The sequence below is a fragment of the Rosa rugosa genome, chromosome 5, assembly GCF_958449725.1.
Source record: "Rosa rugosa chromosome 5, drRosRugo1.1, whole genome shotgun sequence".
NCBI lineage: Eukaryota > Viridiplantae > Streptophyta > Magnoliopsida > Rosales > Rosaceae > Rosa > Rosa rugosa.
Window position 1 is genome coordinate 26517451 of NC_084824.1, and position 25232 is coordinate 26542682.

The following is a 25232-nucleotide window of genomic DNA, read 5'->3' on the forward strand; positions in this document are numbered from 1 at the left end:
CCTATCCCTAGGCCTACTGTTGACGCCACCACCTTGATATAGAAAAAATGCAGGAACTAGAAGAAAGGTTATTTAGAGCTGAAACAGGCACCCTACCGCCAACGCAGAATCCACTCTTTGCGGCACGACCAGACCCATTTACCACTGGAATTTTGCAAACCGTCAGGCTCACATATGCAAAAACTCCCAAGATAGCCCAATTTGGCGGCTCAACAGATCCATTCGTGCACATGGATATGTTCAAAAAGGTAACCAATAACAAAGGGTTTGATGACGCAACTCTTTGTCACCTATTCAGCGAAACGTTGGATAGAGAGGCAATAAGTTAGTTTTTCGAGTGCCCGCCTTGTTCCATAGACTCATTCTCAGCTCTGTCAAATGCGTTTCTATCACGATTCATCCTCATGACAGACGGGTATCACAACTCCAGTCAACTATTCAGCATCAACCAAGGTATTGACGAGTCGTTGAAGTCATTTGTAACAAGATGGCGGACCGCCACATCAAGATGTCGGGATCTTGACAAAACAATGGCGCTGGCGGCCTTCAAGCAAGGACTCCTCAAGGCAAGTTTTTTATACCACCTAGCCTTAACTGCAATTGTCCAAACGCCACATATGACCACGTCATGAATGAAGCAGTCTTACACGCCCAAGCCGAGTACAGCACTTATGGAGCCACACTACCACCACCACAAACTCCACTCAAAACAACTAGTATATATTTCTATTCTTTGTTTTATTTTTGTAAATAATACTTTATAATTATATTAATTCTTTATTTGTTTATGCAATTACAGGTGTATCCTCAATCCCCGACTTGAACGATCCCTACTTATTCTATACTGACAACTACATTTTGCAGGGTTAAATTGCGCGCTTGTTTTTAGCGTGTCACCAACCTAAGCACTCATCCAGTCTGATTGAGGAAAATATTTTTCTCTCAATAATCTACCAACTAGAGAATGAGGTTGATGCATTAATCTCCAAAATGATTTGCTAGCAGTGCTTGATTGAAGACTTCCAGATCAGTGAAACCCAGACCTCGATCCCATTTTCTGCTACTACACAATTTCTCCTAACTGCACTAATGAATTCCCCTTTTATCTCCCCATTTTCCCCACCAAGATCAGGTAATTTTTTACTAGAAAGCTTTCTAAACTCCTTTGGGTAAGCGAAAGATACTCATAGTATATGTAGGGATTGATTGGGCTATTGCTTTGATCAAATTAAGTTGCCTTCCCAGCTTTGGAAAGGAATTTACTCTACCACCCCACTAAGTATTAAGCCATTCCTGAAGCTTCTTATACATTTCATTTTTGTCTCTCCCTGCCATTGTTGGTCAGCCTAAATGACGCTCATGAAAAGAAACAATCTACATCTCAAGAGCATAACAGCTGAAGGTTGGGCCTCACTTGGGTCTTAGGCTCTTGGGTGAGCACAATTACCATTGTAATTAGATAGAAATTATATTTAAACATTTTGTATGTTTTGATATTATTATTTCTTTTTCTGTGCCCCAGTAAACTTAAATTTCTATTTACTAGATACCCATAGCTAGCTAGTTCTCCTTCCATCCAACTCTTGCTTTGATGCACATGGTGCCACCACAACATGTTTGGTGGTGTTTAGATAAGATCTCGATTACAACTTGAATTCCATGAATGTTCCAACCATATCTGCATAAGATAACAAACTAGACAATCCCTCCGAGCACGACACAAACAAGTAGGGCGACAAGGGATCACCCTACCTTAGATCCCAAGTAGGTTTGAAGAAACCAGTTGGTTGCCCTTCCTATGATGTAGATTTAATACACTGCAGAATCAGCCTTACCCAAATCTCATAAAAGCCTACCTTAAGTAGTACTGCCTCCAAAAAATCCCACTCAATCCAATCATACGCCTTGGTGGTGTACAATTTCAGGATTAGACTTGCTTCCTTGGAACCCGATTTCTGTCTTATACATTGTACTGTTTCAAATTCTGCAATCTCATTATCATAGATATTTCGCGCAGGCAAAGTCATTTTGCATAAGAGAGATGAATTTTGTCTTCATGATTATCAAAGTCTTCAATTTTCTGACTTGGAAAAGATATAATAAATGTCAGTTTGGTGTTTGGATTATTTTGGGACAAATCCAGCTAGATTATATTACTTAAATAGCTTTGTTGTAACAAAAAAAATAAGATACTAAATAGATTTTTTTTTTAATTAAAAAGAAAATAAAAAAAAAATAAAAATAAAAATGTCCGAAACGGGGGTGCGGATGTGGAATTCGAAATCATTCCCAAAGTTTAAAAGTCCTCAAATCTCTTAACCCTAACTATCGCCAAAAAAATAAAAATAAAAATAAAAAACCAAAAATCCGAACCCTAACTCATCTCGTCCAAACCGCTGCGCTCTCTCTCTCTCTCTCTCTCTTTCTCTATCGTCCCTGATTCGCCTTCAATCATTCAACAGCACAATTGCCTTTGTGTGCTTGCATTCATTTCAATCTTCTACACCCAAAACCGAACCGGCCGTGAGATCCACAGCGATCACCCAACACAGGTAGGCGCCTCAATTCTTCTAATTCCTTTTTTGTTCTGTCGTTTCAATTCTTGATGGGATTGAATTACTTCCTCTCTTCTCTGATTTGGGTCTGTAACGTTTCGGCGGAAGAAATCGAGTTTTTTTTTTGGCTTAGTTGATTGTTTTTGGGTCAAGATTTTGTTTTTTCGATTTGACCCGTGTAAATCAAGATTTGTTCATGACTGGAATATCTATGCCAATTCGAATTAAGGAGGAATTTCATGGGTTTGATTCGGTTGTCTCGCCCAGTTTTGTATTTCGTTTTTTCTGGCCCTGTGTTCTTGAATTGCGCATGAGAATCTGTCATTTTGGTTTTAATTGTGCCTAAATGTTCAAGAAATTGGACAATGGGCCTTAAAATTGTGTAATTCACATGTTTATGTTTGCGATTCTATACACTATAGATAGTTCGGTATCGAAATGCTGCTTTAGGGTTTAATATATGGTGCGAATTCAAATTTGTGTTGTACTGAATAGATAAATGCTATATCTAAACGCTGCAGGAATTATTCAATTTTCTTTGGTTTTGAATTTCGAGAAGATGTCTCCAGCGACTTCAAAATCCAAATCAAAGGACAAGAAGTCGGGGAAAGAAGCCCCGGTGCCTGCTTTAAAGCCTTCGTCAGGGGCTGCTAATGCAGGGAGTGGGATTCCGGCTAGTGCATACAATCCGCTTCTAGGGACATTCCATACCCTTGAATTGTCACCAACATCGTCTGCATCGGCTGTTCATAGTAATAGTCGATTTCGGAATATAGATGAAACAGATGACCATTCTGGGGGCTCGGTGGCTGCTGGAGCTGAGTATGATTCTGTTTCAAATAATGGTAGCTGGTCTGGTGAGTCGGAAGAACATAAAGATAAAACATCTAATCCTCCTGTTAAGCCAGAAACAGTACCGGGAGCTGACAACGACAAGCGAGAGAAAATCCGTCAGAAGAATGAGAGGAAGCATCAGCGTCAGAAAGAGCGGCGAGCCCAAGAGTTGCATGAACGATGTAGTGGTTATCTTATGTCGAGAAAACTTGAGGCACTTGCTCAACAGCTGGTGGCAATGGGTTTTGAACATGACGAGGCAACAGAGGCTCTCATACAGAATGAAGGCCGAGTAGAGGAATCAGTATCATGGCTTTTGGAAGATGCTTCAGATTCAGGTAAGCCAAGAGATCAAAACGTTGGTGGGAGTAATTTGAAAATTGACATATCAGAAGAGCTTGCTCAGATTGCAGATCTGGAAGTAAGGTTTAAGTGCTCGAAACAGGAGGTTGAAAGAGCTATTGTAGCCTGTGACGGTGATCTTCATAAGGCTGCTGAAAGCTTAAGAGTAGCAAAGCAAGACCCACCTTCGATTTCACCTAAGCCAGAAGAAACTGGTGATCCTCCAACTGCTAGTAATGGCAAGGTTCCAGTCACTGTTAATCAGAACTTGAGGCCACAAGTAAAATCTAATCCTCCTACAATACAACAAAGAAGGGATGATAAGGACTTTAACTACACTAAACAAGGAGCTACAGTTGGAGGGCCTGTAGATTCTGCAAACAAACCTCTGCAGCCTTTGAAGAGAGGACAGCCAAAGTTGGAGTGGGCGAAAGGCCAACCGACTCCAGTTCCAGCTGATAGAAGGTGGTCAAGTGCCGGATCAAATCCTTCAGTTTCCTATTCTTTGGCGTCCCCTTTGCAGGCATCATCTCCACCGGTCAAGACGGAGGCACGTTATGTAGCTGTTGGAGGTGAGTTAAAGAACCTTCAGCCTGGAACAGTGAGGGAACCAGTTATCATGATGCAGCGTCCTCAATCTGTCAATACGAAGCAGGTTCCCGCTACTAGCATGAGCTCATCACCTCCTGGAACTGCCACCAATTGGTATCCTTCTACTAGTGTCGAACTTATGAGGTCGAGCGGGTTTTTGCCTCAGATTCCAAGCAGTACAAGCCTCAGCACTAGCAATTTGGGCTCAAATCAGATGTACCACCAGTTTCAGTATCAACAGCAGCAACAGCAGCAGCAACAACAGCAACAGCAACATCAGCATTTTATTCCTGGTGGCCCTGGGGATTCTCCTGGAACAATTCGAGGGAATAATTTGTGGAATAGAGCAGGTGCATCTCAAACACTTGCTGCTGCTTCCTCCCTCGGACTATTCTCCGGGTTGGGGTCAGCTGGCTCATCAGGGGCATCTTCTCCAGTAGATTGGAGTGCTGGCGGTGGCTCATTTAGGCACTTAGATTACACCAACATAGACTGGAGTTTGGATAGAGGTGTGACGCCCTCTACCAGACCTAATGGGTTGTGGACAGGGATGCCTTCTGCTATGAAGGGCAATACCAACTTTTATGATTCAAAAACTACTGGTTTGGGTGCTCAATCTGCAATGAGACCGGCTTCCTCGAACATGAATGGTGTTACCCTTGTGGGTTTGCAGGATGGAGGTGCTAATGCTGATGCATCAGCTGCTGGTTCCGGGGAGTGGACTTCTCCGTTTGAAGGAGTGGATCTCTTTAGGATACCCAGACAGTTTGTTTCTTCTTCTCCATAGGTGAGAAAAGCATTTCAATGAATAAAATAAAAAGAAAAAAGACCAAAAATTGTGCGTGGATTTGATGTTGGTGTTGATGCTACAGTGTTCATGTTGGTGGTTTACCTTTTTACCAGAATGGCATCCAGGAGTCCTTCCTTTTCATCGTCTTTTCCTCATTTTTAATAGTTTTATGCATTTGGGATTTTAGGTAGAGCGAGAGAGACGTCATTGATCTCAATATTTAATCCTACAAACTTGGATAGAGGAGAGTGACCAATAAAACCAATCTAACAAGCAGTACCTGTAGTCTACATCAAGGACACTATCGTCAGGGACGTACATCGTTCTCACTATAAGCTACTGGCCATTGCTCTATATCTTCTTTACATATGATCTCCAAACCCAGAAACGACCTAACGACCACACTTTGGTAAATGTAATGCTAGAGAACGACACATATTACTCAAAGACAACGCAAATTAAAGTTTAATCTAAATAGAAAAATCCCAAGTCATTTGAAGTTCAGATTTATTTTCATTGCGGTTGTATCAACAATTCAATAACAATTCAAAAGATCTCACCTATTAGTCTTGCATGGTTAGACGCTCGTCTATCTTTTTATGTATAGCTTGCATTGCGTTAGGTGGTAGCAGAGCAGGTTTTGCCTGAATTGAGACGAAGGGAAAACTACTATCTCATCACTCGCCAACGTAGGCCGGGAAATTATGAAACAAGACATCTAGAAGTTTGATGCGGATTTGGCAAACTTATCAATACATGGTTTGAAGCCTGCAATTCGTGTCAAAATAGGTTTTAAGTAATGGACTCTAGCTGAAATCATGAACCTAGCATTACAAGTAGACCGAAGGATAACAAAGATGATCTTTTAATTTTTTGATTACATCAACAACAGAGAAATACAACTATTAGTATTTCGTGAGTCGCACTCACAATTTCCTACTTACAAAATATCAAACGATACTAAGACAAAGATGATATTTTCATATTTTAAGACCAAGAATTATTTCCTTATTTATTTTCATGGACTTCTTGGCTAAAAAAAAAAAAAAAAAAGGTAAAAAAATATAGTTGAAGAGATTTTATTGTTCCATTTTAGTATTTAAAAAAAGGTAAGGGAAGTTGGATTTTGTCCAAGGCAGAGAGAACCTATAAAAAGAGCGTGCGTCAAAAATGGAGAGATTTCTGGAACCATCCGGACTCTCTCTTGTTTCAGAACTCTCCAGACACTCACTCTCCCGCCTATAAAAACCCATTCTCACACTCTTTTTCTCCCCACCAACAAATCCAATCCAATATCCACTGATCTCTGCGTTTCATTTCTCTCAAATCCTCGCTCTCTTAAATTCCCGTTTTGCCATGGAAGACGACTTTGATTTCCCAACCGGCGCCAACCCCGAAGACGTTGACATGGACCTCCCTGAGGAAGACGACGACGACGACGCGATCAGCCCAGGCCCGCTCAAGGTCGGCGAAGAGAAGGAGATTGGGAAAAATGGGCTGAAGAAGAAGCTGCTCAAGCAAGGTGAAGGGTGGGAGACGCCTGGCTCCGGCGACGAGGTTGAAGGTACGTGTGGGTTCGCCAGACGAGTGTTTCTGTTGTTTGGGTTTGTTGGTGGTGATTGATGGGTTGGTGTTGTTTTTACAGTTCATTACACTGGGACTTTGCTTGATGGCACCAAGTTTGATTCCAGCCGTGATCGGGGGACGCCTTTCAAGTTCAGCCTTGGACAAGGTCAGTAATTCGTTACCATTTTCGATAAGTCTTGCCTGATGATGGGTCTGCAATTCAATTTGGTCTGTTAATGCTTACTGATTGCAGGACAAGTTGTGAGATATTTCATTCATGATTGAATCCTTTGGTCTGTTAATGCTTACTGATTGCAGGACAAGTGATCAAGGGATGGGATGAGGGTATTAAGACCATGAAGAAGGGTGAGAATGCAATTTTCACCATACCACCTGAGTTGGCTTATGGCGAGTCTGGATCCCCTCCAACTATTCCTCCCAATGCCACACTCCAGTTTGATGTGGAGTTGCTTTCCTGGACTAGTGTCAAGGACATATGCAAGGATGGCGGAGTTATAAAGAAAATTCTTACTGAAGGGGAGAAATGGGAGAATCCGAAAGACCTTGATGAAGTATTTGGTACATTGTCTATCCATGATGTTTTCTCTCTTGTTAATCCACATGTTGATGAATGAATTGGAACTCATTGGATTCTTTTTCTTGTCATCTCAGTTAAGTATGAGGCTCGCCTTGAAGATGGGACTCTTGTTTCAAAATCTGACGGGGTGGAGTTTACTGTTGAAGATGGTATGTTTCCTAGCCTGCCAGTGACGCATTTCCTTGTGTTACGTGAATTGTTTCTTTGTGTAATTAGTCTGGTTCTCTGCTTGCAGGCTATTTCTGCCCAGCCTTGGCAAAAGCTGTGAAAACAATGAAGAAAAATGAAAAGGTCCATTTGACCGTAAAACCACAATGTGAGTACTGCTCTACTATTCTTGCTTATTATTGGTTGTTTATTTGTTGCCATATCTCAACTGCGTTATTGTGACAGATGGATTTGGTGAGGCCGGAAGACCAGCTGCTGGTGAAGAAGGTGCAGTGCCTCCAAATGCTACCCTTGGGATAACCCTAGAGTTGGTCTCGTGGAAGACAGTTTCAGATGTTACAAAGGACAAGAAGGTCCTAAAAAAGGCCTTAAAGGAGGGAGAGGGATATGAGCGTCCTAATGATGGGGCGGTAGTTCAAGGTAAATTGTGGAAGAATATATTAAAAATGTGAGTTATGCTAGATTTCTTGATGTTTGTAGGACTCAAAAAGTCTTTGTATTTGTTCTTGTCTCTATCAGTGAAACTTGTTGGGAAGTTACAGGATGGCACTATCTTTATGAAGAAGGGACATGATAATGAGCCATTTGAATTCAAGACAGATGAAGGTAACAACTAGTCTTGATTGTGAATGCATTTTAGAACCGATTTTGAGTTAAAATATGGCAATTGAAAATGAAATTACTTGTGCAGAGCAAGTTATTGATGGACTTGATAGAGCGGTGCAGAGCATGAAGAAAGGGGAGGTGGCTCTGGTCACCATTCAACCTGAATATGCTTTTGGGTCATCTGATTCTGCACAAGAATTGGCCATTGTCCCTGCAAATTCAACTGTGTATTATGAGGTGGAGCTGGTCTCCTTTGTGAAGGTAAGATAGATGTTTCCTACATAGTTTGGAGGTCCTGGATGTGAAAACACCGGACTAAACCTTACTTCAATGGTTGCAGGAGAAGGAATCTTGGGACATGAACACACAAGAAAAAATTGAAGCGGCTAGTAAGAAGAAGGAAGAAGGCAACGCTCTCTTTAAGGCTGCCAAATATGAAAGGGCCTCAAAGAGATATGAAAAGGTATGTATGCATAATGTTGTCTACCGGTTCTGGTAATAACTACCAGTTTTATCATTCGGATCAGATTACAAGATTCCCTTTTTGGTGCCAGGCTGTGAGATATATAGATTATGACTCAAGCTTCAGTGATGAAGAGAAGCAGCAGGCGAAGGTACTGAAGATTACCTGCAATCTGAATGATGCTGCATGCAAGCTTAAGCTTAAACAGTACAAAGATGCTGAAAAGCTCTGTACAAAGGTAATCTTTGCTGATATATGAACTTGATAGTGGTGTGCTTTGCCATTTACAGATAGTGCAGGGGTTTTTTTACTTAAACCTCTAAATTCCTAAACGTGTGGAAATTGTGAAATGCAGGTCCTGGAACTTGACAGTCGGAATGTGAAAGCCTTGTACAGAAGGGCACAAGCCTATATCCAGCTTGTTGATTTGGACTTGGCAGAGCTGGACATTAAGAAGGCCCTTGAGATAGACCCAAACAACAAGGACGTGAAACAGGAGTACAAGCTTCTGAAGGAGAAAATTAGAGAGTACAACAAGAAGGATGCACAGTTCTATGGCAATATATTTGCAAAAATGCACAAGCACGACCCAGTTCCAATGACAATTGATAGCAAGGCATGACCATTTTCTTTCATGTAATAGAATCAAAATTGGAGGCTGTGTGTGTTATTGTATACTTCTGAAAGCCTCATACACCTTGTACACTGAACAAACCATCGTCATGGAATAACAATAACAATTTCCTTGGTGGCTTCTTATTTTGGGTAGTGCGTCAACATAGATGTACTCTTCATTGGCAATTCTAGTGTACCAGTATCTGCAGGCAGCTCATAGATTCAAACAAAGTAGGTCTAATTTGTGTTGCAAGTAGAAGTTTCTGGTAGTTGGATTTGTGTATCATCAAATCATCTGTAGTCCAAAAACCATTCTAGATGTCGTTACTCATGAGATTTCAGCCAATTTTCGAGTACACAATTGATCCGACCTACTACATCTAGGGAATATAACTCTCAGTTGATTTGAAAGAACTTAACATTCTTGGTTGATGGAATTGGTGATGCTGAAACCTGGGGGCTTGTACTTTGGCGTTAAATTAGCCTCGGAATGTCCCATATCAAATTAGAGGTTGAGTCTGATGGCTTATTATAGACAATGTCACGTAGCCCTGTTCCTGTTCGATGCATCTGATGCAAAAGTTCATCCATTAGCCGCAATTATTGCGAATAAATTATTACGAATACTTTGAAAAGTTCATCCATTAGCCGCAATTATTACGAATTATTACGAATACTTTGAAAAGTTCATCCATTAGCCGCAATTATTACGAATACTTTGAAATCCCTCCCATTCATGCTACCAATACTATTCTGGATAATCTTGATGGAATAGATACAGCAGGGTTGGTGTTAAACCTCGTGGGATTTGCCTGTTCTCTCTGTTTTCAGGCCTCCTTGTAACCAAAAAAAAAAAAAAACTCTTTAATTGTCTGTTGCTAAATTATTTCATCACATAATTGCTTAGAGCTTCAGTCCAAACTCAAGGGCAATAGCCTAACCAAATTCATATCATAATCGCCGTTTCACCTCATATACTCCCCCTACTTTTTTGTCCCTCTATCAGCTCTCTTGTCATTTTTTTTATGGTAGAAGTCTTATTAGTCTTTGTGTTATGTCGCGGATAAAATTGATTTAGTTAATAATTTATATTATCTTTTAGGATAATTTTTTTAGTTCTATTCATACCTTCAATTTTTGAACCTCCAATTTTTATATTTGCACGCCACCAATATTGGGACCTCCAAATCTATTCACTTGATATGAATTGTTAAATGACATATATAACCTACTATAAAATGACTATTAAGGACAATAATTATACCAAAAAATATTTTATTTATTTTCTCTTGACTTTCCAATTCAAAAGTCTATCCATTATATTTGCCAAAAAAAAAAAAAGAGCTAGCAATTAAAAAAAACTAAAAAAATATTTAAATAATTAATCTTGAGGTACAGAAAATGGAGAGAAAAAAAATTAACATTAAGAAAAAAGATTAATATTCAGTTTTTTTTTTTTTTTTTTTTTTTTTTGCATAGCTAAAAGAGAGGAAAAAAAAACATAATAGTTCATGTTATTTTCTTGTTATTAATTGTTAAAACTCAATCCCTTGTGTTTTATTTTTTTTTTATTGGATAAGAGATTTATGTTGTCTGATTATGAAATAGACATGTAATTAAGATTTATAGAATAATTAAATAATTGAAATGACTAAGTTTTATTATAAAGATATTAGTTTGTTTGCAAATTATATGAGTTGTTCAAGTAAAACTCTAAGTTGTGTTTGGCCCAAACTCTAGGTTACTTGACCTAATGGTAATAGGGTTTAATTAGAAGAATCTAGAGATTATCTTTCCTTGTATGATTCAGACTCTATGCATTGTAATCCTCTATATAAAGAGGCCCCTATTATCAATGAGAATACACAGCAAATTCCTCTCAATTTCAGTTTCTCTACAACACGTTATCAGCACAAAGCCCTAACCCTGAAACCTTAAAATCGTAGCCCTCAAATCCCAGAAATCTCTACCAATCCACCTTGAAGCCACAGACTCCAGGAACTCAGAACCGGCGGCGCCACCCCCAGAACCGGCCGGAATCTACCTGAACCGGCCGTTGGAAGTGACTGAACTGGCCCCAAGAAGAATCCGTTTGGATTCCTGCCTGGTTCCCATTCTTTCCGTCCACTTTTCACCGTGATCTTTCGACAAAAGCTGGAGCCTTACCCCAGAATCCCGGAACCGGCCATCAAGACCCTGAACCGACCAGTAAATCCTCTGACGTTCCTAGCCGGTCAACATCTGCCAGATTTCTGCATATTCATCACCGAGCCCAGGAACAGACGCAGCCCTAGGCCCAGAAGCTGAGGTGCAGCCCACAGCCCAGAAACTTGACCAGCCTCGGCCCAGAAGGAAGCAAACTGAAGCCCAGAAGCAAAAAAGGTCCAGCCCACAGTCAGCGTCCGGTCAGCCTGCCACGTCAGCAACCGCTGCCACGTCAGCAACACCGGTCAATGCCGGTCAACCTTTTTTCGGCGACTATTCCTACCAAGTTTTTAGGTCAAGATTTCCGGCAACTTTTCAAGGTAAACTTTTCTAAAAGTTCCCGTTTTTGAAGTTTTTCTTTATTCTTTTCTTCTTTTTCTCGAGGACTTCCAACCTCCCTTCTTCTTCATAAGGGAGACCAATAGCCGAACTGTGGGGGTTCGTGCTTACTCCAAGCTTGGAGCTTGTAGAGTCCTCCAAACTTAGAGTTTGTTGAGAAGAAAAACGATCGACCACATCCATCATTGTTTCGATCTAATCTAAAACCCCTCTTGGAATCGGATTTTCTTGGAAGCGACTACGCTCAATAATTTTATAGTTTTTCGTGGTAGCCTTTTTCACTCCGAAACTAACCCTAATCTTGTGTTGTTTTTCAGGATGAGTAACCTGAATAAGTTGAACTTTGTTCCACTGGAGAAAACTGGAGCAGGATACCATAGATGGGTCCGAGATGTGCGCCAACATCTTAAGGCAGATGGACTTCTGGAAACCATCCAAGAGCCTAGTCAGAACGTGCTCTCCATTGAGCAAGCGACTTCTTTTGAAGCAAATCGAGCTAAAGCCATAATTCTCATGACAAGGCACATGAATGACGCGCTCCAAAGTGAATACCTCAATGAGGAGGACCCAAGAAAGCTATGGGTAGAACTTGAGCAGCGATTTGGCAACGTTCGTGACTCCCTGCTTCCTGATTTAGAAGTGAGATGGCATAGCCTCCGCTTCTGTGATTTCAAGTCTGTGCTTGATTATAACTCGGAAGCTCTTCGTATCAAGTCTTTGATGGAGTTTTGTGACAAAACCATAACTGATACGATATTGATCGAGAAGACTCTCTCTACCTTCCTCGTCTCTACCCTGATGATTTCAAAGAATTATCGGATTGATGTAAATGCAGGACGTATCACAAGGTTTCATGAGCTCATTGGCGCCATGAACGTAGCTGAGAAGCACGACAATATCCTTGTGAAGAACTATAATGCTAGATCCGTGGGAAACAAGCCTATTTCGGAGTCTAATTATAGTCGCGCCCCCAAGGGAGGACACGAGGAGCGAAACCCTAAGAGTAGGGACAATTCTGGACGTTCTGGTCCATATTCTCGCCCTAAAGAGGAAGGAAATCACCAAGAGAGGAGTGCATGGAACCATGGAGGTCAACGTGTGAAGAAAGAGAGAGGCGGAGCCTCCGACCATGGTGGTAACGCCACCAAGAGCAATGGTCGTCTAAATCGTGCCCCAAAGGCGCCTCGATCAAGGGAGCCTGACCATAATGATGTTTGTTTTCGATGTGGATCAACTGAACATTGGGCAAAGGCATGTACAACACCCCAGAACGTTGCAAACGCATACAAGACGTATCGTGAAGCAAGGGAGGCAAATTACATGGAACAAGAAGATCAAGATGGCGATCTCGATTTAAGGGTGGAAGACTACAAGGATCAAGACCCAGAAACTGGCGATTTTGATTAAGTCTTTTTATTTTCCAAGATGTAGGCAATTGCCATATTATTTTTGTAGTAGATGCCAATGGTATTAGTCGTTCTTCAAAGTAGGCGTACTCAATGTAAATGTGATTTCTATGAAGGTTTTGAGATAAGTGGTACTTAAGCGAGCTTTTCTCCACCGACATCTCTCTACTCAACTGGTCACATTTTCATTGGAATTACCGAAAGAAGTTGGATGACCGCTATTGTTTTGCATTAGCTAGTTTATTGGATTAGATTTTCCTTGGTCAAAGAAACAATGATGCAATTCCGTTTGGCTTATTAATAAAAGTTGATTTCTTTTCTTTATGACTCCATTTTGATTCTGAGCATATGACTTTGTGACTACGATGGCTGGGCCATCAGTATTGATTCAAGGACATGGAATAGCCCAAGTTCCCCTTGTCAAAAGGCACCTTGATTACTGTCGCAAAACTCCTTACGCTCCTAGGGCGAATCGCATCTATGAATAGCCAACGGATTCCATGCGAAAACGCATGTAAAGAACAGAAATGAGTTCCTTCACAATACCTCTAATGATTGCGAATAAAGGCGCATCTTAGAGAAGTTTATGTGTCTCTCTAGTGGACTTTATGTCACTATTCGAGCTATTAAATCCAATAAAGTTATGAGAGAAGATCTCTTGGATTTAGACACATATTGGTTTTGTCACGACATGATAGGTCATCCTAGTCATGATATGATGATCCGTCTACAAAAGACTTCACACGGAAATCCATTCTCTTGAGCGAAATGAAGCATGAATCAAAGGTTGATTCTTGGACTAAGTGTGACCGCCGCTGTCCACCACCAGCCTAGGGCTGGCACAGTCCCTATCCATGACACCATGGATGGCGTCCATCACGGTGATGGCTCCTCAGGTGATGCTGCAATCACCAACTTGCTTCAAATAGCGTTTCAGACGCTCAGGCCCAACCAAAATCCTCATTGGTTGCTTCTAAAGCCTCTCGCTTGTTTTACAAAGCCCATTCCTTAGGAAAATTAGGACTGAGACCGTCCTATGCAAAGGATATGAAAATACTCATTCTGTTCTTACATAGAATCCATGGGGATTCTCTGGACTGATTCAACCAACTTGCGGACGTTTAAATATTGGGCTAAATACTAGTTACTATCCTGTAGTTTAGGTCTGGAATCAATTCAGTCCTTGAACTTTCAATTTCATCAAAACACCCCTGCGTTATAAAATCTTGTCTAATAGGTCATTCTGTTAATCATCCGTCAACTGAAGCCGTTAACTCGCTGACGAGGCATGCCATGTCAGATCATGTGGGCCCCACCTATCAGGCAAAATTCCAAACTTGCCCCTGCCTCTATTCCACCTCCAGATCCAGCGCTGTCCTCCATAGCTGCAGGGGTTGAGAAATTGCGTCTCTTTTCTCAGCACGACGTCGTGCGTGCGGATAAGCCTGCAGCAATTGAACAGATCAAGAAAGGAATTGAAGCTGTAATTGTCTTTAGCGAATATCTGGGCCACGAAGAACCCGTAAGTTCGTTTTCGTTGGCATCTGAGAGGCGTTGGCATCTGAGAGGACTGAGAAATGTAAGCAGTTGATGGGAGGGTCGTCGATGGTGACCGTGTGAAAGTGGTCGCCGAGCATCGGGTATTAATCAAAGCTGGTACTGGAGTGTCGGAGCTTGTCTCCGTATATGGATTGAGTGATGATGAGCTTGGCGTTGGAGGCCTTGAATTGCTTGAAGATTTCAGAGGCGGTGTAGAAGGGGTTGGTGGTAGTTGCGACGACGCCGATCATGGAAGCTCCCATGAATGAGAAGGTGAACTCGGCACAGTTTGGGAGGAGGATCATGATCACATCGCCTTTGGTGATGCCAAGCTTGGAGAGGCCGGCTCCGGTCTTTTGGGAAATGAGGTGGGTTTCGAAAAAGGTATAGGTTTTTCCAGTGGAACCGACGATGAGACAGGATCTTTCGGAGAAGTTGGAGATGTTTTCGAAGCAGTAGGTGTGGAGAGGTAGGTGGTTGGAGATGTTGGGAAGGTCCGAAAGCTTAGATTTGAAGACAAGATCATGATGAGTGGTGGTTGGCTGCTGCTTCTCCGGTTATGTCTGAGAGGCGAAAACGACGTCGGAGATGAGAGTGGGAGAGATTTTCGGCGTCTCTACAACAACAGAGTTGTTGTTGTTAGAGGCAATGGATATCATGGTGTGTTGTCAATTGAAGCTGTTATCCATTAATCTTATCTGGAATTGTGTTCATAAGATTGATTTACCCAGTTCTCGATCTTTAACAGGGAAGAGTTAGTGTTGCTGATATTATCGGCTTCAACGGTTCAGAAATGATATCTTCAAAACCAGATGGTAGCTACAAGATATTCAACAATTACGACCTCGTGAATTGGGTAAATCAATCTTACCTTATTCCAAAGAGACGCAATTTCTCGACCCCCTACAGCCATGGAGAACAGTGCTGGATCTGGAGGTGGATTAGAGGCAGGGGCAAGTTTGGAATTTTGCCTAATAGGTGGGGCCCACAGGATCTGACCTGGCATGCCTCGTCAGCGAGTTAACAGTTTCAGTTGACGGATGATTAACGGAAGGACCTATTAGATGAGATTTTATAACACAGGGGTGTTTTTGATGAAATTGAAAGTTCAAGGACTGAATTGATTCCGGACCTAAACTACAGGGTAGTAACTAGTATTTAGCCCTTAAATATTTCATGATGTTGGTTGACACGCAAACACGCTGGTCACGTGTTGTGCCATTGTCCACTTGTAATTCTGCTTATGCTACACTTCTAGCACATATCATATGACAACGGGCTCACTCCCCGGATCATTCTATTCCGTCAATTGGACTTGACGATGCTAGAGAGTTTACATCAAAGGATATTGCAATGGGACTGATGTTGGATATCATATTCTCATGAACACACCCAAATGGTCTCGCGAAACGACTACGATGGTAGTCAGGACATTGGTAATGCGCACCAATCTCCTTATATCCGCTTGGGGTGATGCAATATCGCATGCAGCTATGCTAATTCGTCTACGACCCACAGCCACTCAATCTACCTCTGCTTTACAGCTAGTGACTGGGTACAAGTTTCGTACTTACGCACATTTGAGTGAGCCATTTATGTGCCAATTGCGCTGCCACAGCGCACTATGATAGGTCCTTACAGACGAATGGGCAACTCAGTTGGATTTGAGACTCCAACAATCGTCCGCCACTTAATTCCCTTGCTAGGCGATCTCATTACCGCTAGATTTGCTGATTGTCACTTTGATGAGACAGTCTTCCCATCGTTAGGGGGAGATAAGAACACAGATGTTCAGCAGGAACGACAGAAACTGTCGTGGTCTGTCCCCACTATGTCTCATCTCGATCCCTACTAAAGTGACAAGATCACACAGCTGCTGCAAATATGCCAGCAAGGAAGGACGTCCATACGAGAGGACGTAGCACCACCCTACACGGAGGTAGGCATGGCGCCAACGCCAAAGAGAGTGGCAATCTGGCATTATAAGCCATGGCCCCAGCTAGGATGCGTGGGAGGCCCGTGGGTTCGAAGGATGCTTTGGCACAACCTAATCATTGGATCATCGACACTCAAAATCCATTTCATGAGAATCTTCCTGGTTATGGTTATCGTTGGGGGACGCCTCAACGTCAGAATCTATTACTGTGAATATAGAGCTCTATGAAAATTACACTAGTGTACATGAGACGTGGGATAGAAACTCCATCATAATTGATGATGTAGTTGCGTATTTCGTTGCGCATGAGTTTGTTGAGTCTGATGATATCGAACCACGCTCCGTTGATGAATGAATGCCAATGTAGAGAAATTTGGCCTAAATGGAAAGATGCAATCCAGGTTAAGTTGGATTCTCTAACGAAGAGGAAGGTTCTCGAGCCAGTGATGCCAACACCTCCTAACATAAAACCTATTAACTAATGGGTCTTCGTTAGAAAGCGTGATGAGAAAAAGAGATGGTAATCTCGCCTTATGGCGTAAGGTTTCTCACAAAATGCCCTGGAATCGACTACGATGAGACATATTCTCTCGTAATGGATGTCATTGCACTCCACTACCCTGTCAGTTTGGTAGTTTCCGAATAACTGAACTTGCAGCTTACAAATGTGGTCACTACGTATCTCTATGGGGATCCAGATACAGAATATACATGAAGGTTCATGGTGGACTTCATTTACCCAAGTCAAGTGGCTCTAGATCACGGAGCGCGTTTACAATAAGGTTGAAAAGCTCGTTAAAGTGATTACTTGATTGGGAAGGGATATGCCCGCGCGTTTCTATAACAAGTTTCGGATTCCATCTCGGTTCATGTTGGACATGATCTTCATTTGAAGCCCTTAAAGAGTTAAGGGAAACCGCTGAGCACTTGAAATCTGAGTTTGAGATGAAGGATTTTGGGAGAACACGATTATGTCTCGGTTTGGAACTTGAGCATCGTGTTGATAGATGCTTAGGCATTTTGACAAGGTCAAGCCTTCAAGCACCCCCATGATCGTCCGTAGTCTTGATCCTGAAAAGGATCCTCTTCGTTTGAAGGATGACGACGAAGATGCGCTAGGGGAAGAAATGCCCTAGTTAAGTACAATAGGCGCATTATTGTACTTAGCTCAATACACAAGACCGGACGATTGTATTGGTGTAAAAGATATCTTGCACAAGACTGTGTAAACTTGTTAGCTAAGATATAGCTCTGCGCCAATGCGACTCCATTGGATTGGTGTAAAAGATATCTTTTGGTACTTGAGATGTGCTATTGATATGGGCTTGTTCTATCCCTACAAAGAGACGATAGATTCAGACCCATCATACACCAGGAACGTCACCAACACTAGCCTGCGTCCACTATCCCCATCCCAAAACAACATGTGTTTTGGAAGGTTGTGCTGATATTGGGAATCTCTCTGACCCACACAAAGGTCATTCCCAAACTGGTTAAGTGTTCACCATGGGTAAAGACCATGATATCTTGGAGGTCTATAGAACAGACCCTAGTCGCTATATCTTCGAACAATACAGAGATCATTGCTTTTCACGAAGTGGTTCGTGAATGCATATGGATTGGATCGATAATTACGCATGTTCGAACAATTGTGGTTTGAAGTCTACCACAGATGAGCCTACGAGCATTTAGGATAATGCTGCTTGTTTTGAACAAATGAAGTAAGGCTACATCAAAAGCGACAACGCCAAGCATAATCAGCAACAACAGACTCTCCTCAAGATCAAAGTGAACTAGGTTCAATCTGAGGACAGTGTGGCAGACTTGCTCTCTAAGTCATTGCCTAAATTCCACTTTCGAGAAACTTGTTGGTAGCATCGTTTGCGGAAGTCATCTGAACTCCCATGACCGTTGTCATAAGAGGGAGATGCAGACATCAGGGGGAGATGTCTACATGTATGGTCTCGAAATGTGAAGGGTGTGTTGTGCTCTTTTTCCCCTTCGACCGAGGTTATTTTTGTCCCACAGGGTTTTTGTTACTCGGCAAGGTTTTTAGTGAGGCAACGAGAGAAGCACCGCGTTTGGGCAACACAAGGGGGAGTGTTCAAGTAAAACTCTAAGTTGTGTTTGGCCCAAACTCTAGGTTAATTGACCTAGTGGTAATAGGGTTTAATTAGAAGAATCTAGATATTATCTTTCCTTGTATGATTCAGACTCTATGCATTGTAATCCTCTATATAAAGAGGCCCCTATTATCAATGAGAATACACAACAAATTCCTCTCAATTTCAATTTCTCTAAAATATGAGTGAGGTTATTTGAGGAACTTTAGTGAGATATAATGAGTAAATTTAGTATTCAAAAATTTGATAGGAGGTGTGAAAAGCATAGGAGGTCAAGTGAGTAAATTTAAAGATTCCAATAGAAAACCTCACCCAAAAAACAATGCTACCACTTTAACAAATCCCGAAACTAGATCATGGGTTTGATTCCCCTATAATGTGATAAAATAAATGAATAATTAACATTATGGGTAGAACCAACAACACGAACTCATTAAAAGACCTAGCAGCCACGCTCTACTAGAGTTGTGAGAACACCGCTCGGTGGGTTCGTTTTTCAGCACTTTCCTCCATCATCGATAGAGAACTACACCACTGTAGCTAGCATAGATAATCATCACATGGATTGGAGAGTGGGTTGCTCATTCCGGATCCGGATCCTCTCATTGGCATCATTCTATCCTTGTATGTTCTTGGCTTTTAATTTCAGCTGTTCATTACGTATCCAAAGGTTAGAGCATAGCCACATCATCATTTGGTTATTAATTACTCAAATAATGCCCTTTTCAACACTAAAGGCATTTATTTCTCCAAATCTGCTGTTGACGTGAAAAAAAAAATAGACTTTTCAACACAAAAAGAAGGGAAAAATTCACCAACGGTATCTGAACACTTTGGTGACTTTCACAATGATACCTGAACTTTGAATGTTATCAATGTGATACCTGGCCTTATAATTGGTTGTCAACGTAGTACCTACGTCAACTTTCCGTCATGCCTCCGTCAATTTTGATCACATGTGACACACGTGAGGCTGAAAATGAGGGCAAAAAAGACTTTTTCACTCCATTAAATATTAAAGAGGATAAATTCAAAATTAAAAATAAAAACTGAATAAATTATTATATTAAAAATAAAAGTTGAATATTTTTTTTTTCTTTCTTCTATTAATCAAGATCGCAATCAAATACATTCTAAAAAAAAAAAATCCCAATCCAATAAGTATCTTAACCTAGGAATTTCATGTTTTTCATCTTCTTAAACCCAGCAAAAAAAAAAAAAAGCAAAAGATTTCCCAGCAATTGTTCATGTTCTTGAACCCATTCATGTTCATCTTCTTAAGCTGGACAGACCCATTTTGGAAGAGAAGTGAACCCTTGATCCACAGTTGAGTATTCCAATCCACAAACTTTCTCACATTCGCCGTCTCCGTCAGTATCAACACAAACACAGCCACACCTATTCTTAGGCTTGTCCAGTTCATGGTTGACCAAAATTTGGATGAGAAGGAGCATTATACATGGCAAAATTGGGACTGAAACAAGCCGAACATTCTGTTTCATATTCCTTTTCTGCATAAAAGAACATACAGAATTACATAACTCGAATCTTAACATTGGGTGATTAAACCAATACATAATCTTTGTATCACTATAATTTAGCAACTGAAATGGACCCAGAAAAGTAACTGCTTGACAAAAAAAGCAACCAAAGAATCGATCTTTATGTACCAAAATGAAAGAAAAGCACAAAAACAAGCAAACCCAGAAATCTTGAGGCTTTTTCATTTCATAAAAAACCAAATTTGAACCCAAACAAGAATCTTAACATTGAGTGATTAAACCAATACATAATCTTTGTATCACTATAATTTAGCAACTGATATGGACCCAGAAAAGTAACAGCTTGACAAAAAAAACAACCAAAGAATCGATCTTTATGTACCAAAATGAAAGAAAAGCACAAAAACAAGCAAACCCAGAAATCTTGAGGCTCTTTCATTTCATAAAAAACTAAATTTGAACCCAAACAAGAAGAGAGAGAGACCTGGAAAGTTAAGTTCTTTCTGAGCAGCGCATTTGCTAGAGTACAGAAGCTGGCACAGCCATTCCTCATCCTCCATTCATGTTCATCTTCTAAAGCTGGACGACGATTTCGAGGCCTCTCCTCCCTCCGCCGCTGGTACGCCTCCATCCTCCCTCCTTCCCCTCACCCCACCAAGAGCGTCCTGCAAGTTCTTGAATTGATCACGCACAATTGTGATCTCCCAGAAAGTGCTCGTCACCGGAGGGTTGGGCGGCACCATAGCATTGGTGGCATCATTGGAAGGTTAGGCGGCAGCATTCAAGGCCCGGGAGGTGGAGGTGCTGTAGGTTGTTATGGATTTGGATTCATCGCTAGTTGGCTACCAAAGTAGACTAATAAAGAACCCTACGGCCCTGGCGGCAGAGACGACGGTTAATCGGAAGCAGGTGAGGTTTTGGGTAAGAGACGCAGGTAGAATTTAGGGGCTGAATGAGTATGAAGATCTCTGAGCAAATAGAGGTTCATCGGTACTGTTCGCAATTCGCAGAGCGGCTTCTAATTATCGGAGGCTAGGGAACATAAACGAAGCCCCGAGAAGAACAATTGTGTGTAGCTGATGATGAATGAGAGAGAAAATTTTCTTTTTTAATTATTTCTTTATTTCTTTCTGTAAATTAGAAAATTTATTTTAAGAATTAATTATTTTATTCATTTAAATTAATTATTTTTTCATAAAAAAGTAATTTGAGGGCATTTCAGTCATTTACTTCTCTTTTTGGGCCTCACGTGCCTCACACGTGGTCAACTTGACAGTGCCGTGACAGAAAGTTGACGTAGGTACTACGTTGACAACTAATTATAAGTCCAGGTATCACATTGATAACATTCAGAGTTCAGGTATCATTGTGAAAGTCACCAAAGTGTCCAGACACCGTTGGTGAATTTTTCCCCAAAAAGAAATAAATCGAACTCCTTCAAACTGAGATTTAGGGAATCTGGATCCATTTTAATAATGCAATAGTAGCTTTCCATGTGTAAAAGAAAAAGAGAAATTAAAATCAAACTCCTTTAAACTGAGTGGGTTTACAAAGATAAACAAATACCCAGAATTTTTTCTATAAGTATATATATAAGGATAGTGAGATAGGGAATCAACTCATCAATAAGTATATATATAGAAGTGTTTAAGAAAAACTGAATTGGGAGAGAATTGAATCGTGCTTTCATTGATAAGAGGGGTCTCTTTATATAGAGGATTACAAGCATAGAGATAGAGTTGTACATGGAAACATAATCATACATTGATTGGATATCTCCTAAGATTCTCCGAGAATATCTCTAATATAAACCCTAGTTCAACTAGAGCAAGTAACCTCGAGTTTGGGCTAGACACATATTCTGGATTTACTTGAACACTCCCCCTTGTGTCGCCCAAACGTGGTGCTTATCTCGTTGCCTCATTAAAAACCTCGCCGAGTAACAAAAACCCTGTGGGACAAAAATAACCTCGGTAGAAGGGGAAAAAGAGCACAACACACCCTTCACGTTTCGAGACCATACATGTAGACATCTCCCCCTGATGTCTGCATCTCCCCCTGATGACAACGGTCATGGGAGTTCGGATGACTTCTGCAAACGATGCTACCAACATGTTTCTCGAAAGTGGAATTTAGGCAATGACTTAGAGAGCAAGTCTGCCACACTGTCCTAAGATTGAACCTAGTTCACTTTGATCTTGAGGAGAGTCTGTTGTTGCTGATTATGCTTGGCGTTGTCGCTTTTGATATAGCCTTGCTTCATTTGTTCAAAACAAGCAGCATTATCCTAAATGCTCGTAGGCTCATCTGTGGTAGACTTCAAACCACAACTATTCGAACATGCGTAATATGGATCCAATCCATATACATTCACGAACCACTCGTGAAGAGCAATGATCTCTGCATTGTTCGAAGATATAGAGACTAGGGTCTGTTCTGTAGACCTCCAAGATATCATGGTCTTTACCCATGGTGAACACTTAACCATTTTGGGAATGACCTTTGTGTGGGTCAGAGAGATACCCAACATCAGCAAAACCTTCCAAAACACATGTTGTTTTGGGATGGGGATAGTGGACGCAGGCCAGTGTTGGCGGCGCATCTGGTGTGTGATGGGTCCGAATCCATCATCTCTCTGTAGGGATAGAACAAGTCCATATCAATCATACATCTCAAGTATCGACATATATCTTTTACACCAATCCAATGGCGTTGCGTTGGCGCAGAGCTATATCTAGCCAACAAGTTCATGGCAAATTAGATGTCCGGCTAAGTACAATAATGCGTCTATTGTACTCAAGTAAGGCATTCCTGCCTCTAGCACATCTTCGCCATCATCCTTCGAATGAAGAGGATCCTTTTCAGGATCAAGACTACGAATGATCATAGGGGTGCTTGGAGGCTTGACCTTGTCAAAATGCCTAAGCATCTACGATGCTCAAGTTCTAAACCGAGATATAATAGTGTTCTCCCAAAATCCTTCATCTCAAACTCGGATTTCAAGTGTTTAGCGGTTTTCCTTAACTCTTTAAGGGATTCCAATGAAGATCATGTCCAACATGAACCGCGATAGAATCCGAAACTTGTTATAGAAACGCGTGGGCATATCCCTTCCCAATCAAGTAGTCACTTTAGTGAGCGTTTCATCCTTATTGTAAACGCGCTCTGTGGTCTAGAGCCACTTGACTTGGGTAAATGAAGTTCACCATGAACCTTCATGTACATTCCGTATCTAGATCCCCATAAAGATACGTGTTGACCACATTTGTAAGCTGCATGTTCAGTTATTTGGAAACTACCAAACTGACAGGGTAGTGGAGTGCAATGACATCCATTACGAGAGAATATGACTCATCGTAGTCGATTCCAGAGCATTTTATGAGAAGCCTTGCGCCATAAGGCGAGATTACCATCTCTTTTCTCACTACGCTTTCTAACGAAGACCCATTAGTCAACAGGTTTTATGTTAGGAGATGTTGGCATCACTGGCTCAAAAACCTTCCTCTTCATTAGAGAATCCAACTTAACCTGGATCACATTTTTCCATTTAGGCCAAATTTCTCTACGTTGGTATTCATTCATCAACAGAGCGTGGTTCGATATCATCGGACTTAACAAACTCATGCGCGATTACATGCGTTTTCGCATGGAATCCATTGGCTATTCATAGGTGCGATTTGCCCTAGGTGCGTAGAGAGTTTCCATGACAATAATCAAGGTGCCATTTGGCAAGGGGAACTTGGGCTATTCCATGTCCTTGAATTAATACTGATGGCCCAGCCATCGTAGTCACAAAGAAATATGCTCAGAATTAAAATTGAGTCATAATGAAAAGAACTCGAAATTTTATTCATAAGCCAACGGAGTTACATCATTGTCTCTTTGACCAAAGAAAATCTAATTCAAAATGCTAGCTAATGCAAAACGATGGTAGTCATCTAACTTCTTTCAGTAATTCCAAAAAAATGTGACCAGGTGAGTAGAGAGATGTCGGTGGAGCACGGCTCGCTTAAGTACCACTAATCTCAGAACCTTTCTAGACATCACACTTACTTTGGGTGAGCCTACTTTGAAGAAAGACTAAACCATTGACATTTACTACAAAGTATATATATGGCAATTGCCTATTACATCTCTTGGAAAAATAAAGACTTAAATAGAATTGGCGATCTATTGATCCCAGCCAGATTTGTAGTCTTCAACCTTTCACTCTAGATCATCTTCATGATCTTCTTGTTCCACATAGTGAGCTTCTCTTGCTTCACAATATGCTTTGTAGGCGGTGACAATTTCTTCACGAGCTCTACAAATGTGTGCCAAATGATTGGATACTCCACATCGAGAACATACATCTCTTTGCTCAGACTCCATTGATTGAGGCGCTTTGAAAACGTCATTTAGATTATTCTTAGTGTTGGTGGCACCACCAATATGGCCAGAGGCGTTGCCTCCCTCTCTCTTTCCACGTTGTCCTATTCGGTTCCGTGTTCGCCTATTTTGGCGGTTACCTTCCCAAGTAGAGCGATTATATAGACCAGGACGTCCAGAAGTATCCCTAAGATTATGGTTTTGCTCTTGGCGCCCTCTTAGGGGCGCGACTATAATTGGATTCCGGAATATGCTCTGTTTTCACGGATCTCAAATTATAGTTCTTCACAAGGATGTTGTCATACTTTTCAGCGACATTCATAGCTCCAATGAGCTCATGAAATCTTGTGATTCGTCCTGCAGTAACATCGATTCTATAGTTCTTAGCAACTTTCAATGCAGAGACGGGGAAGGTAGAGAGAGTCTTCTCAATCAACATCGCATCCGTGATCTCTTTACCACATAATTCCATTAAGGTTTTAATGCGAAGTGCTTCCGAGTTGTAGTCAAGAACTGACTAGAAATCACAGAAGCGGAGACTATGCCATCTCACTTCTAGGTCAGGAAGCAGAGAGTCACAGACGTTGCCAAATCTTTCTTCGAGTGAGACCCACCGCCTTCTGGGGTCTTCTTTATTCATACACTCGTACTGGAGCGAATCATTCATATGACGAGTCATTAGGATG

General features: G+C 41.3%; 3 protein-coding genes and 1 pseudogene across 3 annotated transcripts; 2 read left to right on the forward strand and 2 right to left on the reverse strand.

The window, feature by feature from the left end:
• Nucleotides 1-2318: 2318 nt before the first annotated feature.
• On the forward strand, nt 2319-5251 carry LOC133709423 (stress response protein NST1-like). Its single transcript, XM_062135156.1, has 2 exons — nt 2319-2552; nt 3077-5251. Exon 2 carries the CDS (start codon nt 3115-3117, stop codon nt 5107-5109), a length of 1995 nt encoding a protein of 664 aa, XP_061991140.1. The 5' UTR covers nt 2319-2552; nt 3077-3114; the 3' UTR covers nt 5110-5251.
• A 1120-nt stretch (nt 5252-6371) lies between these two features.
• Nucleotides 6372-9272, forward strand: LOC133710228 (peptidyl-prolyl cis-trans isomerase FKBP62-like). Its single transcript, XM_062136242.1, has 11 exons — nt 6372-6676; nt 6758-6844; nt 6997-7257; nt 7351-7425; nt 7512-7592; nt 7670-7864; nt 7964-8050; nt 8136-8311; nt 8391-8513; nt 8605-8751; nt 8869-9272. Exons 1-11 carry the CDS (start codon nt 6469-6471, stop codon nt 9133-9135), a joined length of 1707 nt encoding a protein of 568 aa, XP_061992226.1. The 5' UTR covers nt 6372-6468; the 3' UTR covers nt 9136-9272.
• A 5299-nt stretch (nt 9273-14571) lies between these two features.
• Nucleotides 14572-15623, reverse strand: LOC133711455 (4-coumarate--CoA ligase 2-like; annotated as a pseudogene).
• Nucleotides 15624-19890: 4267 nt separating this feature from the next.
• Nucleotides 19891-21400, reverse strand: LOC133708491 (ABC transporter A family member 3-like). Its single transcript, XM_062133959.1, has 2 exons — nt 20663-21400; nt 19891-20187 (listed from the first exon to the last, which is right to left on the reverse strand). Exons 1-2 carry the CDS (start codon nt 20807-20809, stop codon nt 19954-19956), a joined length of 381 nt encoding a protein of 126 aa, XP_061989943.1. The 5' UTR covers nt 20810-21400; the 3' UTR covers nt 19891-19953.
• Nucleotides 21401-25232: the final 3832 nt, after the last annotated feature.